At 31.4% G+C, this 18,209-nt stretch overlaps 4 protein-coding genes and 1 long non-coding RNA gene across 5 annotated transcripts; 3 read left to right on the forward strand and 2 right to left on the reverse strand.

The window, feature by feature from the left end:
- Positions 1–458: 458 nt before the first annotated feature.
- On the forward strand, positions 459–1,655 carry LOC108850238 (MLP-like protein 43). The gene is made up of 3 exons (XM_018623810.2): positions 459–884; positions 1,056–1,180; positions 1,266–1,655. The coding sequence occupies exons 1-3, from the start codon at positions 614–616 to the stop codon at positions 1,416–1,418; spliced, it is 549 nt and encodes a 182-aa protein (XP_018479312.1). The 5' UTR covers positions 459–613; the 3' UTR covers positions 1,419–1,655.
- Positions 1,656–3,136: 1,481 nt separating this feature from the next.
- On the reverse strand, positions 3,137–4,421 carry LOC130512359 (uncharacterized). Its single transcript, XR_008945869.1, has 2 exons — positions 4,008–4,421; positions 3,137–3,914 (listed from the first exon to the last, which is right to left on the reverse strand). It is a non-coding gene; the product is annotated as an uncharacterized LOC130512359 (long non-coding RNA).
- Positions 4,422–5,330: 909 nt separating this feature from the next.
- LOC108850230 (MLP-like protein 43) lies at positions 5,331–8,313 on the forward strand. The gene is made up of 4 exons (XM_018623803.2): positions 5,331–5,836; positions 5,995–6,119; positions 6,219–6,404; positions 8,131–8,313. The coding sequence occupies exons 1-3, from the start codon at positions 5,380–5,382 to the stop codon at positions 6,369–6,371; spliced, it is 735 nt and encodes a 244-aa protein (XP_018479305.2). The 5' UTR covers positions 5,331–5,379; the 3' UTR covers positions 6,372–6,404; positions 8,131–8,313.
- Positions 8,314–10,474: 2,161 nt separating this feature from the next.
- LOC108861238 (protein C2-DOMAIN ABA-RELATED 8) lies at positions 10,475–11,680 on the reverse strand. The gene is made up of 3 exons (XM_018635074.2): positions 11,348–11,680; positions 11,060–11,155; positions 10,475–10,989 (listed from the first exon to the last, which is right to left on the reverse strand). The coding sequence occupies exons 1-3, from the start codon at positions 11,456–11,458 to the stop codon at positions 10,714–10,716; spliced, it is 483 nt and encodes a 160-aa protein (XP_018490576.2). The 5' UTR covers positions 11,459–11,680; the 3' UTR covers positions 10,475–10,713.
- A 2,640-nt stretch (positions 11,681–14,320) lies between these two features.
- On the forward strand, positions 14,321–15,420 carry LOC108855449 (uncharacterized protein At4g22758). The gene is made up of 2 exons (XM_018629284.2): positions 14,321–14,937; positions 15,034–15,420. The coding sequence occupies exons 1-2, from the start codon at positions 14,709–14,711 to the stop codon at positions 15,228–15,230; spliced, it is 426 nt and encodes a 141-aa protein (XP_018484786.2). The 5' UTR covers positions 14,321–14,708; the 3' UTR covers positions 15,231–15,420.
- The last annotated feature ends 2,789 nt before the right edge of the window (positions 15,421–18,209 follow it).

Here is an 18,209-nt window from a genome sequence, read left to right on the forward strand (position 1 = left end):
CAAAAAAAACCAAAAAAAACAAATTAGAAACCCAAATGGGTTTTTGCAATAAAGATATTCTAAGAACATCAGCACCGGTGAAGGTTTTATTCCAAAGTTTCTCTTAATATAATGTTAGTATAATTTTTTTATGATTAAAATTTAGTTATATATTTTTATTTTTATGAGAATTTTGTTGAGATACTTACAGCTGCGGGTGGCCAAATTTTTAGAAATGAGTTTGATAAAATCTTGGAAGACTAAAAACTAAAATTTTGAAAATTTAAGAATTTAATTCTACAACTGCAACAATTTTGGCAATAAATGGTAAGAGAAACTGAACACCGGAAGGGAAACAACGTGAATCATGCGCTTGATTAAATAATCATTGAAGAACGTTGTAGAAAGAGTCGTTGAGTCATAAATGATGTGTTGAGATAATATACTACTCCAACTTCAAGGGGACAATGAACTAATCACTCTGAAAGCAAAATAAAACTACTCTCATTTGTCTTCTTCTATTACAATACTTTCTCCTTTTCTCTCTTTATAAAAAGAGCTATACGGATTTTGAAGGCATATATATACTCACACCATTCAGAATTGACTTAGCGTAGCAAATCATTCGTACAAAATGGCAGAGGTAGAAACTGAGCCAGAGACAAAGGCTGCGACTGATCCAGAGACAAAGGCTGCGACTAAAACAGAGACGAAGGCTGATAGCATGGTTGGAGAGATTTGGATAGATGTCGATATCAAAGCTTCTGCAGAGAAGTTCCACCATATGTTCGCTAAAAGGCCACACCACGTGTCCAATGCCACCCCTCGCCACATTGGGGGAGTTGAGCTGCACGAGGGAGACTGGGACAAAGTTGGAAGCATAGTCTTGTGGAACTATATTCATGGTAATGAATTATGTAAAGATAATTCCTTACGAAGATACAAATATTAATTAGTTTTAATGTCAGCGATGAATGCAAGAAACCATTATTAGACTGTTTCACATCAAGCATATGTGTATGTCTTTGATGATAAAAACATTTAACATTTCATTTTTGAACGAGTTTTGGGTGCAGAAGGAAAGTCAAAAGTAGCAAAGGATAGGATCGAAGCAGTGGATCCGGAGAAGAATCTGATAAAGTTCAGGGTCTTAGAGGGAGATGTGTTAAAGGAGTGCAAAACCTTCTTGATAACGCTCCAAGTAATACTAAATTTTGTGACTCCTATTTCGATCTAGTTATATTTTGGTTTTTCATCTGAGTCAATATTCTGATATCTCTCAACAGGTAACACCAAAGCAAGGAGGGCCCGGAAGTGTGGCGAGGTGGCACTTGGAGTATGAGAGGATTGATGAGAAGGTAGCTCATCCTGAAACTCTACTTCCATTCTTGGAATTAATGTCCAAAGAGATCGATGAACACCTACTGTCCACAGAGTAGATCCAAGACTTTCTTCTGCTTGTTTAAAACCCTATATATGATGAGTATGGTGCATGCATGGTTTGTATGTGGTACATGCATGTATATAGTTCTGTATTATATGTAATAGTAGTTACGTATATATGTTATGTTTTTTATCAAGTAACAAGTTTGTAATTGTAACATGTATGAGTGTGAGCTTGCCTTTTTTGTATTAAATTGTGTGGCAAAATAAAATAAAAATCGTACTTATGCAGATTTTTTGGGTTTTAAATCATACTTATGCAGTTATGCATGAGACCATAATGTCGGAAGTATAATTTATTAATTTATAGAATTTACAAATTTTCTTTATTTAGTTTTATATTTTAAAATATGTCTCTGATGGAAAAGGATCAAAAGAATTTTATTTTACGATATTATATGCTACTTAAATTTTATATATTTTCATTAGATTATTTGATATATTTATGTGTGTTGATTCTATACGATAAAATACAAATGTAATTTTATATGTAATTCAATTAATTAATACCAAAATATTGAAATAAAATAAAATAAAATCGAAATCATTTTAAGAAAACAAAAAATACTATTTTTATATATATTATTTTATTATCTTATTAAAATTATAAATATACCTAATAATTTATAATATATTTATGTCATATTTTACACTAGTCTAGTTTAAAATATGAAAAATTTATTAATTTAGCGGATATTAATTTATAGAGTTTTTGTTCACTGATTTTGGAATAAATTTTGAATTATTTCTTAAGGATTTTTTACTCAATAAAAACATTATTTTATCAAAAGATTATAGTTTTGGAATATATCATTTTTTTAATTGAATAGTTAAATTTAATTTAAAAGAAAAAAACCTTTACAATCTAAGAGTTTACTTTTTCTAGAAATTACTTATCATTTATAAAACTGTTCAAATAAATGTAATGCAAAAGCAAGAAGTGTTTGAAAGAGTTGTGAACTGAGACATGTTGAATATAAGACCAATGTGGCTTACCCTAAAATTGAGAAACAAACTCAAGCCTAAAAGATTACAGCGTTGTAAAGCTTATTGAAATAGAAATAGCTCAATGAGTTTAATTTATAAATAAAAAGCTAAGGAGAAAAGACTTGAAATTATCACCAAGAGATAAATGGTTTAGACTGATTCATAAAATGAAAAGGAGAGGCTGCCACAATCGACAGCCAAAGTTACTTTACAAAATTTTGGAAGATATATTCAGGGTAAACGATCTATTTCTCCACGATAAATATCATATAGCACTAGATTCCCACCAAACTATGATCTCACGCTATATTCCCATGAATTGAAAGTCACAGACACATTTCTGCATGAATCGATAGTTTGAAACTTAATTACCTATAGATGATAATTTTAAGTCAGTTTACTGGTTTAGTCGGTTTATACTTTACCAGTCAAATTAAAATCAACTAAACAAAAAAAAAACCCAATTTTTATATATAATATTTTAAAAATAGATTTCATCTTCTTCACATGTCTCTTTCTTCTCTTCTTTAATGATTGCCATAGTAACTGAATTTCTTTTATGATGAAACTCATCTTCATGATTATTCATTTCTGTTTCAGTTTGCTGGTGAAAATAAAAGTAGTAAAAAGCTAAGAGCATCCACAATGGTGGATTCCATTGTGGAGTCCTTAGAGACTATTTTAGTATATTTTTTTTTAATTGAATAGTTAAGGACTCTTAGCAAAATAAACAGTCCAATGGTGGATTCTTTTTAAGATCCTTAGGAGAAAAAAATATTTTTTTTTTGTTACAATGATCTATTAAGTTCAATACTAAGCTCATGAGAAGTCTGACCAGAACTGCATTCAATATTAAGTTCATCAGAAAATAAGTTCACCCAACAATATTGCTAAATACACTGTCGGTGATGCTGCAGCAAAGGAAGCTTGTGGCTAAAGGCTATTCAGAGGCTGGAAGACTCCCAACTAGCATAGACAGCACCTATAACAGATAAGTCATTAAACAAGTTACCTAACTCCCATGCTGTCGGCAAGTCCTGCAGTGAACAAGTGGTTTGAGTTTGCTCTCTCTACCGGCTCACAAACCGTAGCTAGAACCGGATCATCCAGTGCTGAAACCTTAAGAAGCGTTGCATCCAAGCTTGACCACTTCCTCTCTCTGCATACATGACACACCCTTTGGCTCCAAGTTGGTTACAACCGTTACTTAGGCAACCTTTCTCCTTGATATCCCCTATCTCCTTGACGAGCCGTTTCCCACGGCGGCGAGCGTGGGATGCTTCAGAAACCTGTGGATCACATGTGTTTGTTCATTCAAGTTTCATCATCAATAGAATGAGAGAGAGGTCTTTAGAAAAATGGTCATAGGAAAGTAAAAGATCAATTTTGAGTTTGGCTGGAAGATGAAAACAATGCTTACCCAGAATTCAGCCAAGTGCCTGGAAGTGTTGGAATTCTCAGCTCGAAATGTAGGACCAAACGTGTATATCTGTAAAGGCCAGAGACTGTGCAAAACAAGAAAAAAAAAAGATTGAGCTAACATACATTTCATCGAACACTTTGTATGCATTAAAAAAAGGTTAAAACAGTTAACGTACCTCGTCTCTCTCTATGATCGCATCTCGAAGGCGACCCGTGGTTTCTCCATCGACAAGCAACCTTAAACCTAACTCATACTTCTTCTCCCTAATGAAAGACAAGTTATCATCAAATCAAAAGTTTCAGTAGTGGGGTTCGCGAGTCAAGTTATCATCAAATCAAATGAAAGACAAGTTATCATCAAATCAAAGGTTGCAGAGGTTTGCGAGTCGAGTGGGGTTGTGGATTAGTCGAAGAGTAGTAGAAGAAGGAGGATTGTTCTGTTCTGTTATTGACCACTGAAGCCTTGCCACGTTTTTAAGGATCTGATCCTTAAACACCCTAAGTAAGGATTCGATCCTTGGATTATCAATTTCTTTTATTATTATTTTATGTTTTTTACCTAAATAAACGTGCTAAGGATTGGTCTTGGACCTCCGTTGCACATGGTCTAAGGCGCATGGTATTGGAATCATTAAAGTTCTAGAACCGACAGCGTCTCTCACCAGGATACAAGGAGACAATGTGGCAGAAACGTGCAATTTCCAGCATCTATGCTTACACAGCATGTACATTTGATGCTCTCCTGTTGAAAAGACATCTGGGTTGAATCTAATTGAGATTTTAATAATCATGACCATACTTTCATCTCCAGTGATTTCATGAATTTTAATTTCATCTCCATTGATTATACATTGGTTTAATGAATTTTAAATTTTTTGTTAAGAATAAACCGATTAAAATTGGTAAACCTATATAAAACCACCATCAATGGGTAATTAAGTTTTGAATTCTCGATTCATGGAGAAATAAGTCTATGACTTTCAATTTGTGAGAATATAACACGAGTTCATAGTTTGGTGGAGATCTTGTGCTATATGAAAGTTATATTGGGAAAATAGATCGTTTACCCTATATTTATATCAGGAGATACTAGCAAAAAACCTAATTAACATCGACTGATTTTACAAAATTCTATAAGTATCTCTTAATAATTTATAAATTATTTTGACTATTTATAAATGCTTAAAATTATTTATAGAATTTTATATGACCCAACCTCCGAATTAATAAACTCTAAACTCAAATATTAAAATATTTTTGATTATTGCTATTTTAATCAATTTTTTTTCCTTTACTTTCATTGGTTACTGACTTACTGTTACTTTAGTGCCTTCTTTGTTAAAACGTCGCTATAAGGATTTTACCAATGTGAATCACGCGCTTGATTAGATAAATAAATGATTGAAGATTGCTGTAGGAGAAGTTGAGCTATCAGTGATGCGTTGAGCCTATTATTAGGATGAGATAAGGTATAATTGTACAACTAACTACTTAAATTTTAAAGGGACAATGAAGTAATCACTCTGAAAGCAAAATACAACTACTCTCATGTGTCTTCTTAATTATCTCTATAAAAGGAGCTATTCGGATTGTAGTGCATTCACTCACTCTTCATTCAAACCATCTCGAAACGACTTAGAGAAACAAATCCTTCATAGAAAAATGGCAGAGGTAGAAACTAAGAAAGAGAAAAAGGCTGCTACCGAGCCAGAGACGAAGGCTGCTGCCGAGCCAGAGACGAAGGCTGCTACCGAGCCAGAGACAAAGCCTGCTACCGAGCCAGAGACAAAGCCTGCGAGTAAACCAGAGACACAGGCTGATAGTATGGTTGGAGAGATTTGGGTGGATGTTGATATCAAAGCTTCTGCAGAGAAGTTCCACCATATGTTCGCTAAAAGACCACACCACGTGTCCAATGTCACCCCTCGCCACATTGGGGGAGTTGAGCTGCACAAGGGAGAGTGGGACAAAGTTGGAAGCATAGTCTTGTGGAATTACATTCATGGTAATGACAACATGTTTAATTTATAGGCAAAGATATTTCTTCATGCAGATACAGATATTAGTCTTATGGTCAGCGATGAATGCACGATAACACTCTTCTACTATTGCGTACCAGCCTTGATGATTAAAAAAAACATAAAACATTTAATTTGGGAGCAGATGGAAAGCCAAAAGTTGCAAAGGATAGGATCGAAGAGGTGGATCCAGAGAAGAATCTGATAAAGTTCAGGGTCTTAGAAGGAGATGTGATGAAGGAGTACAAGACCTTCTTGTTAACACTCCAAGTAACACTAGATAATTATATTTTAGCAAAAAAAAACTAGATAATTATATATATTGTGTGTCCTTGATATTCTTAGTCAAGATTTGAAATCTCTCAACAGGTAACACCAAAGCAAGGAGGAACCGGAAGTGTGGTGAGGTGGCACATGGAGTATGAGAGGATTGATGAGAAGGTAGCTCATCCCGAGACTCTACTTCCATTCTTGGAATCAATGTCCAAAGAGATTGATGAACACCTACTGTCCACGGAGTAGAACGAAGACTTTCTTCTGCTTATTTAAAACCTTACTAGATCTTAACCCGCCCAACTGGGCGGGTCTTTATTTTTATGATATATATAAAATCTTGAAAAACAAAAGGTTAATGGGTACAATCTTTACTACTTTAGTTTATTGTGGTAAATAATATTAGAGGCTGATTCGAGCATCCACATGGATATTGGGCTGGTTTTTGTTTTTATGATATATATAAATATTTCAGAACTTTAAATTAGTTGAACGAAATTATATAGCTTATTGTTTATTATTTAAACTTTGTATTTCGTAATTGTACCACCAGAAGCAACAACCTTTGAAGTGTTCAACAAATCTCCATTCACCAATTGGGAGATTTCGTTTCAGGCGAAACATCAGATTTGTTTTGCAACTTACGTGTATTTTGCCACTCTAAACACACGAAATTAACAATGACCAAAATTGTACGAACAGATAAAACATATCTTGACAATTTAGTTAGGTGATGACTTACTATTTCATCAGCAAGAACACATTCTAGAGTTTCCCCTCCAAAACTTGTGTTCGATGTCCATCAATGGAGTAGCTTCACGTGCACTCTCCAAGCATCTTTATGTGGTTTCATTTTGTGAACGTCGACATAATTTTGATTGTTTTCCATCGTTTTCTTTTTGTGAAGTCTGAATGTATGTGTAGAAAAGAAGCGTAAGAGGTGTATATATATAAGGCGAGCAACGTTGTTTTGGAAAATGATTTTATTAAGATTAAATGCTAAGATTTCGTACGATTTAAACAATAATATATGTGAAAATATTTAGGAATAATTATGAACAATAAAGATATGGCAATTTAGTAGTTATTAACCTTTATTCTAATTCGCTGGGATCAAATTTGAGATCTTGATTTAAATGAGGCGATACTCACGTCAAATCTTTCTAAAATTTATGAACAAATATATAAATTAGTTAAAAATTTCTAGATTTAAATTTATGTGAAAATATTTAGGAATAATTAATGGTAACTAAATTGATATTAATCTCTATTCTATTTTCGTGGAGATCAAGTGTTGGATTTTGGTTTAAATGAGAAAATCCCCAAACAAAATTTTCCAAAATTTTAGGAATAAATATGTATATACCTTTTTGATAAATAATTATGATGAATTTACAGTATTTACAAACTTAGAAAACTAACATTTAACAATTTCAGTTTTACTACTTTTGTTTGTTTTTTAAACTATGTATTTCGGCTCTGTATCGTGTTATAAAGGCGTTTGTGACCCGTAAACACGGTAGTAAGAATTTTACAAATACTTATACTTTTGTAATTTAATAATTCTTTTACTTAATAATAGTGTTTCACTCTTAAATACACATATTAACTCATGAGGTGAATCACTTATATAGTTATACTGTATTTTTAAAATTATATATCAAGAATTTTTGCGAAAGGTGTTTAAAATATACGAAAACAGAAAATATCATACAAAATATATATTTATATAAATAAATTACATTTTGTTCTTTATTTATTCAAAAATCCCTTCAAAAGAAACTATAAATAATTTTATAATTTTTTTTTAACAAATTAATAACAATCATACAAAACCCAAAAATAATGTTAATTGTACTTTGGGCCATAATAATCTATGATTAAAATTAAGCTCATTATTATTTTTCTTAATATACTACTATCCATTTATCCAAACAACATTATTTTTTTTTACTACTATCTATGTTTCCAAACAAAAGCTTAAAGTACTTCTACTTTAATAAGATAGATATATGATGCATCGGGGTGAACATGCATGCATATATTTCTGTATTATGTGGAGTTATTGTTACACATATGTTAAGTTTTATTCAAGTTATATAAGTTGGTAATAATAAAATATGTGCGTATGAGCTTTCCCTTTCATGTATTTTGTGTTATAATAATAATATAAAAAACATCCCCTAGACTATATTTGAGAAGTGATTTTGACATGTGTCATCACTATATTAATTTTGAAAGAAAAATTATGAACATGGCACACTAACATTGATGACATGGCTTAAAATAAATTATGACATGGATATTTACATTTAGTGTGATTTATATTTAAGATATTTTTTCAAAAATATGGTAATAACTTATAGATAATTATGACATATTTACATTTAATATTGATTTATATTTAAGATAAGTTTTTTAAATATGGTAATAATTTATATATCATAATTAATATAACAATAAATAATAAATTAAATAGAAATATAATCAAAATTAAAATTTCGAAATATTGTTTAGCTATATTTTTATAAGTAATAAATAATTTTTTACCAAAAACAATTCTTCAAAATACTATGCATTTAAAAAAAAATTCTTTAAATAGTGACATGGACATTTACATTTATTGTTGATTTGTATTTTTAGTAAGTTTTTAAAATATGGTAATAACTCATAGATCATCATTAATATAGCAATAAATAATATAATGTTATAAATAAAAATATAATATTATTTTGGATTTTTCAAAGTTAATTCCAATTTATAATTAGTATTAGTAAAACAATTCTTCAAAATTATATAGTTTTTAAATGTAATTTTCTAATCCAATACTATTAGTTTATTTTTAATATCCATAAATTTTATAAAATTATTTAGTTTTATGTTTTGATAATTATACACTTAACAAAAATTTTCTCTTACATTTACAAAATTTGATTTAATATATTTTACAAAAAGATATACATATATATTACTAAATATACATTGAATAAAAATATTTTTTTAATCTTATAGTTTTACATATGATTAAAATTAAGATTATATGTTGTAAGCAAATAATAAAATCAAAAATTAACAAAATCAAAAATTAATAAAATTTGTATTTTAAAATAATTTTATATTTTAAAAATTTTATTTCTGCACATGGTGCAGGAAAACACCTAGTACTTATTATACAGTTATGCATGAAACCATAACTATTATCAATTTTTGGTTAATGTTATATAAATATGGCTCTATATATTTGGCGTATACAATACGCTGTGTATGTATGTTGGAGATATATCAATCGATCACGGTGCATCAATCGGTTGCAAAACCTAACCACTAATTTATCAAATGTATTTATACCTAGCCACAGGATCAAGTCCGCTGTAATACATGCCAGTCGAGTCATGAACAATGTTTAGTCTGAAAATGTAACTCCAATAAAAGAGAAGTCAAATCTACACGAATGAAGAAGGGCGAAATAATGGAGAAATCATAGCATCATCATTGATAAGTGGTGAAGTTATCTCATTTGCACTTAGACTGAAACCAAGGTGAAGTTTGCGCAAATATTTGCAACATATCTTTTTATCTTGTTTATGCATTAATTTCTTTTTGATCGATGGTAATCTAGAAGTGACTTAAATTTTGGTGTGCATCAGTAAAATATGACATTCATTGGCTGTATAATACTAGTTTAAAGAATTGTAAATTACTCATTCATACAATCAACGTAAAAATTTAAAACGGCATTTGCCTCGATCAAGTTTCACTTTTTGTTTTCTTACTTTCTTTCAAATTTGCTTCGTTTGTTCACAACCTTCGGTGTAAGGTTACACGAGCAATGAACAATGTGATGACCAATAGTTTGTAACTTCGCAAAGCTGTTTTGTTGTGTGATTAGAATTTTCATATAGCTAACAATCCATTTTCCTACTTAAATTTCAAGTGACCCTCCCTCTATAAAAGGAGCTAACAACTATATAGGGAATCACCCATTCTCCTTTCACTTCTATTTAGCCCATCTAAAACTATAAAACACTTAGAGAAACAATGGGAGATGCAGAGAATCAGGCGTGTCATATATCTGGTTGGGCAACTTTAAACTGATGTGGGAAGTAAACCTTGGAAAATGACGGAGAGTTGGTAATATAATCTGATTACAACCCAAAAGTCATATCTATATCAAGAATATATAACATTTTGATTGGTAACGTCACCGCTACAATTTTGGTGGCAAAAATTGATGTGGCAAAGAAGAGGATCGAAGCAGTGGAACCGGAGAGGAATCTGATAACGTTCCAGATAATATAGAATAGGAGATTAATTAAATATATATATATATATATATAGAAGGAGATGTGATGGAAAGAGTTCAAGAGCTTCTTGATGATAACTGAACATGTAACGCAGAAGCAGGAAGATTGACGAGAATGTGGCTCGCCCTGGAACTCCGAATCTCCAAAGAGACCAAACAAACGCCTAATGTCAGAGGAGTAAATAGACTTGCACTCTTCCGGTGTGCGTACAATTCAATTCACAATAGTTAAAAAAAAAAAATTCACAATAGTTGTTTTTCATGTCTTATTTCAAAGATCCCTTGACCCTATGGAACACTGATCCACTCAATTTGAATCTCAACCTCACCTCTTTCGACATTTCTCAGCTTGAGAATCATGTCTTGGACGATTTTTCCATTACTGAAAACGATTCTGCTCTCTTCAACCAAACAATTGTCTGTACTCGGCTTCACTCTCTTGACCTCGGTTCCTTCAGGTAGTTCTTGAAGACCCATTGCTTGAATCTCAAGAAATGGCCTGACGTCTATTTCCGCATCTCCCATCTTGTCATGGGAAGTGAATGTATCTTTATCATAAACTTCCTGTACAAAAGAAACTACATATTCAGAAACTAACAAAGCATATTTTAAACACAATAAAGAAGTAACTCACGAGATTCACAGGTTGATTATAATCATTGAATGCAAGCGTCAGTTCGTCGTTCCACTCAGGGTTACAGTTATTTTCCACACGACTAGTCTTCAATGTCTGAGCCAGATTCACAAAGCAAACAGGAGATAACATCAGTAAAGACATCCATTCACATATGATCGGATCTGAGATTTATTAATAATAAACATATAAATGTTTCATTCAGCTGTGCCAGAGCCGATTCTGATTTACACACCATTAGAGTTTCTGACTATGTAACAGATAAACAGAAAGAAAGAATGTGTGTACCTGAGGACCCATAGTTATGACGACGAAAGGGTCGCTGCTCTGAGAGTCTCGACTAACAAGATTAGTCCCTCTTTTCACTCGGATTCTAAGAAGTCCCACAAGATCCTCCATGTCTCCTCTGATAGAGCCCTTCTCTACTAGGATTCTTTAAAGAGAATGAATTTCGGAAGAACAGTTTAGGAGCAAGTTATGTGTGTGGCCTCAAATGTCTGTGACTTATTCTTTAACCTCTGTCTTCGCAAGCATCTTCTGGAGGATCTATTTATGCTACGGATCTTGTTTTTATAGTAGTTGAATAAGTTTTCCTTTTGCTGTAATGTTTCAATTAAAGTACTTTGTATAGAGATAGAAAGTAATATCATTTATATAAATCTAAAAGATATCAACTTCTCTTTTGCATCTATTCATGGTCCCAGGCCAACGTTTTCTTATGTAAGACATGTGCTAATTTGTTTGATTGGTGGTATTCATGCTATCTTCGTGGATCATAAAAGAGTACGAGAGAATCGAGATAAAGCACCAAAATATATAGAATCAATGTAGTAGCTTCAGAGCCCCACAAGATTTTTTCATCAAAACAGTGTTCTGACTGAGAGTATTGAGCACCACTATTGGTGAGATACCCAAATGATTCAACACCCTCCACATCATCTACTTTTTCTTCCACATTATCTTCTCTCTTTTCTATCTAATAATTCAACATCCATCCACTTACAATGGTTTGTTGAATTTTATTCAATACTCTATCATACAATTGTTTTTTAAATACTTTTCTTTATATGTTTTGTAATTATATATTAACAATTATTGAATAAAATCAAATTAAAATATTTTATAATCAAAAAATGTTTTAAATAATTTTATTTGTTACTTTTAAAATTTAATATAAAATTAAATATTAAAGACAAAAAGTAAACTGAATTTTTATCAATATTAATAAAATTACGAGAAAATAAAATAACCATAATTTGGTAAATATTGAGAATGGCTAGAAGATTGATTCTGAAATTAATAGTTATTAGGATTTAGATAGTTAAAAAGGTAATTATTAAAATTTTGGGTGTTAAAGAAATTATTATTAGGATTCATTTTACATGAAAAAGGAAAAAAAAAAGAAAGAATTTTTGTAGACTAATAAAAAAATTATAGTAGAAAGAGATGAGTTTTGTTTTCTGTGTCCAAATCAAATGAAACAAGTCTCTATTTATAAAATATGGAAAATGAAAATTTTTGATGTAAAACTTTTTTAAAAAATAAAAATCTAAGAAATAATTTATCTTGAATAATTGAGAGGAAAAAAAACAAATCGGAAATTTCAGTGACCAATGTATCAGGGGACAAGTGGCTTTGGAGGGTCTATTTTGCTTCTTCCTTCAGCAATTCAACAATGTTGAATTGATTCAACTATGTTGAATTGATTCAACTATGTTGAATACACGTGAGTTTCAATTTTTTTTCAATACCCCACTGGATCTTTTCTAACTATTGAATTAAAAGTTTCAATGGCCATTGTAAGTAGTATTATGTAAATAAATTTTGTCTAACTTTTCTTGTGTGGACCAGTTATCATATAACATTTGTCAAAGACAGTATCTTTAAGGTTCTCAAAAGTCATACTACGAGACCCGCTTCTAAGAACATTCCCATTAAGAGTTCAAACTCCTAATCTCTTAACTATTCCCAAAAAAATATTAAAATAATTGTGGGTCCCACACAAAATATAAAACTGTCTCGCGAAATCTCTTCTTTGTGAACGTGTCTCTCAACTGTTTCGCGGACTCCACACCATTTGGCGGCCCACGATTGGTTCAGTTATTTTTTTATTTTTTCTTATTAATAAATCATACTAAAAAAAAATTAACTTTTGTCTTGGAATTCGAACATAGTTTCACTAATGGAGATGTTCTAACTTCTTTCGTGTACTTTTGTTTTTTCACTTTTACTTTTTTTCTGCCAGAGCTTTTCTTAAAAACTTTCATTGTAGATGCTCTAAAAATCTCAATTAAGTCAGTACATAACAGACTCAAAAGTGAGGGTTTATATCATGAAATATAACCTCCAGCGCCTCTATATGACTGTCTACGACAAACCTGTAGTCAATGGTTGTGAGATTACAATGATCGAAATCATTCTAGTTGATACACCCCCTAATATGTGAGGTTAAATTAATATATAAGAACAGATTACCTTAGGATATACAGAAATTTATTCAAGACTAGCTAGTGTGAATTCTGATACTAGACCAGTTAACTATGAATAAACCTGCTTTCAAAAAAGGCTAATGAGTAAACCTATCTGTAACGCCTCGACCGCCCGCGGCTAATGGGCCATCCACACCTGCTCTCTCGGCCCGTGGGCCCCATCCCATCCCACGGTCGGTCGTTAATTTTTTTAAGGCTCGAAATCATTGTTTACTGACCCTGCAATCACCACCCGACCTTTCCCCGTGCTTTGGCCTCACTTTCACGGTATCGCGAATCACTTCCCGATAGATCACCCATCCTTTCACTACTCCAGCCCAATCACGCTTAACTCTGGAGTTCTAAACGGATGTGGATGTGTGACGAAAAAGATAAGTCAATTTTGGTGACATATATAGCCAAATCAATTTTCTTAAGCCTTTTCACATATCACAACTCAGGATGTTACACTATCATTTGGCTTCTATTTATTAGTTTTATCATCCAATAATCATTTAAAGATTGTCCGATCGATGGTTTCAAATTTCTAATTAAATTAGAAAATAATTCCTTCATACTAAAATTTGTCAACTGTCACGTACGTGTATTACGCGTCTGCATGCAAAAATATGCACAGAGGATGCTTATCTAGGTTTTGTCTTAAAATATACATGAACACGCGTTTAACAAAAAAGAAAGTAAAAAACGAATGGCTCCGAAAATAACCGAAGCGGCAACAGAACATAACAGTTATCTCTTAACATATATATATACATACCTCTCCTCTCACCAAGATTCACAAATTCGATTTTCCTTTTTTGTCATCTTCTTCTTCCTCCTCCTCCTCGGCTCCTCCTCTTGGATTCCTGATTCTACCGACGAATACCTAAATCGATCTTCTTCGCTGATCCTGTTTCCATCTCCCTCTTTTTTTTTTACGTTCAAAAATTTTAGGTGAAGTTTTGTGAATGGTGGAAGCTAATCCGATCTGCGATAACTCTGGGGTCTCCCTTACAATCCAAAGGGCTAGCATCTTCGTCCCTCTATCTTCAGACTCTGTTTTCGCGTTCGGATCTTGCAAAGAAGGCTGGTACTACCGTTGCCTTGGCATCGACCCGTGAAAGTCTCCTTCCCGTTTGACATATATTTTTCTAGCGATTTTTTTTAATTACTTTTGAAAGATGTTGTACAAGCTGAAGAAAAGAGGGATGGTTAAGGGAAACAGAATCTTGATCAGCGTTACGTTTCTTGGTAGCCCCGGTCCGATCCGGTTCGTTGCTAACGAAGGAGATCTGGTTGCTGCTGTGATCGACACTGCTCTTAAATGTTACGCTCGAGAAGGTCGGCTTCCCATTCTCGGATCCGACTTCAACGATTTTATTTTCTATTGTCCCATGGTTGGACCTGAAGGTGAGATCAATCTCTCATCCATTTATATATCCAATTGTTTTTCTTGTGATAATAATGTTGAGTTCTTTTTTTATTATTTTTTAAATGTTTGTGCAGCTCTGAGTCCATGGGAAGCAGTTGGGTCGTTGGGAGCGAGGAACTTCGTGCTGTGTGAGAAGTCAGAGGAAAAGAAGAAGGTGGAGGAAGAAAATGGAAGATCGAGTTTTCCCATTAATGGAGCTAGAAAAAGAAGAAAAAGAAGGTTTAGGGCTTGGATTAACAAATCCTTCAGTCTTAAAGTCACTACTCATTAGACTTTATCGTCTTATGTGTAACCTTGATTGCCCAAGATTATTGGTTTGTGTTTCTGTTATTTGATTTCTCGTTTTGAAAGAAATGATTTGTTTCTTGTGCTCAGTTTGAAATATTTGTCTTTTGATTTCTCGTTAACTTTTGATTTGTTTCTTGCATATGCCTCAGAAATACAATTTTCAAGTTCTTTCTTTTGACTTTCTACAAATAATAGAAATAGTAAAATGCATATATTGTATTTTCATTTATATTATAGAAATTTAAAACATAAATATTTTCTATAATTTTTTAAAATTTAATAGTATAATTTTTAAATATAATTTTATATTTGTTATAATATTATGAGTTTTAATATTTTTACAATTATATAAAATGTAGATATTGTTAATTTATTATTTAATTTGGTAGTTAACCAGTATGAATGTTTGCAAACTCAATAATTTCTAACATCTATATCAATCATACAATTTTTAAAAAATATTTAAAACTGTACGTAACCACTCTCATCCGTAAACATCTGAAACCGTATAAACAACTATTGCAATCCGTAAACATCCGAAACCATATAAACAACTATTGCAATTATATCAATTAGACCCTAAAATATTTATGGTCCCCAACATTTTAGGGATGCCCTTGATTGATTGTAGTATTTTTCTCAAGTTCTCAAAAATTGTCGCTTAACGTTTGACGTAGATGTCATCGTTTTCGTATTATACATCCAATTTATGAGTTTGTGGTCGGGATTTGTAAAACGTACAAGTAATGGACATGAGTCATACGATGTGACTAAATGTTTAAACAAGCCATGATGTTTTTTTTTTCTTTTGCTAAACAACAAGCCATGATGTTACCGGTATATTCTTCTATGGGCCGAAAGCTTCGTTAATGGGTAATTGGACAACCAATGAGCAGAGGTGAACCCATAAAACATTTTATATGGGGTTATAGTGTTGGTAAAATTTTGTCAAAATACAAAAATATTAAGAAATGGTGTCACTGAAGGTTTGCGGGTTCATAAACAAGCTTTCAAACCAAATGACTAGTCATTTGGCAATTACAGGTGGAAATGATCCCATAACTCTTTTTTGTGGTGGAAAATGATTTGATAACATTTTTTTTTGTGGTGGAAAATGATCCCATAACTCTTAAGGTGGATCCGCCACTGCTAATGAGACTACGCCTCAAAGACTCGGCAGAAACAACCATTTTCTTTTACGAGCGACAAAAAATCTCGCTTTCCAACATCAACATGCAAACGTGTACGTGTGATCGCATATTGCAAGCATTGTTCTTGTCACCGTAACGTTTACGTACTAATAGAGGTTTAATTAATTTGTCAGAAAACGTAAGTAGTAATGAAAAATTAAAGACAATCAACCACACATCCACATGCCTGATTTTGTTATTTGGCCGTTTGCTTACGTTGACTTTATAAGAAAGTACTGACTCTCGTGTTATATTATTGCACTAACTTCTCCACCAATCACCAACCACTACCGGCACCACTTTCCATTATCTCTTTAATAATTACAAGCCATATCGGTAAACAATAATTAAAAATATTGATTCTTTAAATTATGCATTTTTGGTAAAATAAATTCTGCATTTGATCATTTGGATCAGTGAATTGTTTACATGGACATTGAAAAGCTTTAAGTCTTTAGATATGGGTCGGAGGGAGAAACAGGTACCTATAATAATTTGTTTGAGCTACATATACTAAATGCGATATGAATAGAACTTTCTAAAAATCAGTTTAAGAAACATGACTAGTCAGTAAATTGGATATGAACGAAATATTTTTTTTTAAAACCAAATTATTAAAAAATCAGTTAGGCGTTCAAAAAGTCAATATAGACATCCGTCTAAACAATAATCATTAACAAATTATCTAACCACCGCTTAACGGTTTTTAGAACACTGGAACTTATTGATAAATATTAAAAAGGTAGAAGTATCCAAAGAAACTACGTCTATTCATATTGACTGTTACTAATCATCTTTTAGTAGCAAAACATCATATTTTGTGTGGCTAGTAAACATACTCTGGTAAGATTGGACAATGGTATTTGTTTTAACCAAAGATTGGGTAATGGTATCACATCTAAACTCTAAACTAAACATACAAAACTATTGCAGGTTGAAATAGTTATAATGTCAACAAATGCTTCTTTTCGCATACATGTAATTATGTAGCAAATGAATATATAACGGAGGGATGAAATGTCATATAATGTTTCTTTCTGTCAAACTGTTAATTTCATTCATGGATAAAATATATATAACAATTAATTATTTTTAATAACAATTTATATATCCTCTATGATTTTATTTGATTGTTATTATTAAAGTAAATTTTAACAATCATATTAACTATATAATAAAAATTTAAGTTTTCTGTTTAAGTTATAAGTATTTTGAATTAAAAATGACTACGAATTACTAAAACTATTAAAAGTTCCATTTTGAAATTTTCGATCAATCATTTAAATTTTTTGTTATTAACAAAATACAAATGATCATGAAATCATATGAGTAGAAAATTTTATTTAATAGATATTTAGATTAAAACATATTTTAAATATTGTTTAAATTAAACTAGGTACCATATAAAAATACAAAATGAGTATTTTTATTAAATATTTACATTGATTTTTAAAAATGATTAAAATTACTAAACATTTCACAATGAAATTTTGTTATAACAAAATACAAATTATCATAAAACTATATAAATATGAAAACTCTTTTTTTTTGGTAAAATATGAAAACTCATTTAATACAAAACCCTATTAAACCATAGTATATCTATTTTAATACCATTCAAATTTAATCATATATCGTATAAAATATATAAAGTGGCTATTTGGATTTGTTTACCATAAATGATTATTCTAATAAATATGTTTGTACCAATTTAATTATATATGTAATAGTTATTATTTTAATTATCTAATTCATACTATATGTTATGTAAA

This window comes from Raphanus sativus, chromosome 1, assembly GCF_000801105.2.
Source record: "Raphanus sativus cultivar WK10039 chromosome 1, ASM80110v3, whole genome shotgun sequence".
NCBI lineage: Eukaryota > Viridiplantae > Streptophyta > Magnoliopsida > Brassicales > Brassicaceae > Raphanus > Raphanus sativus.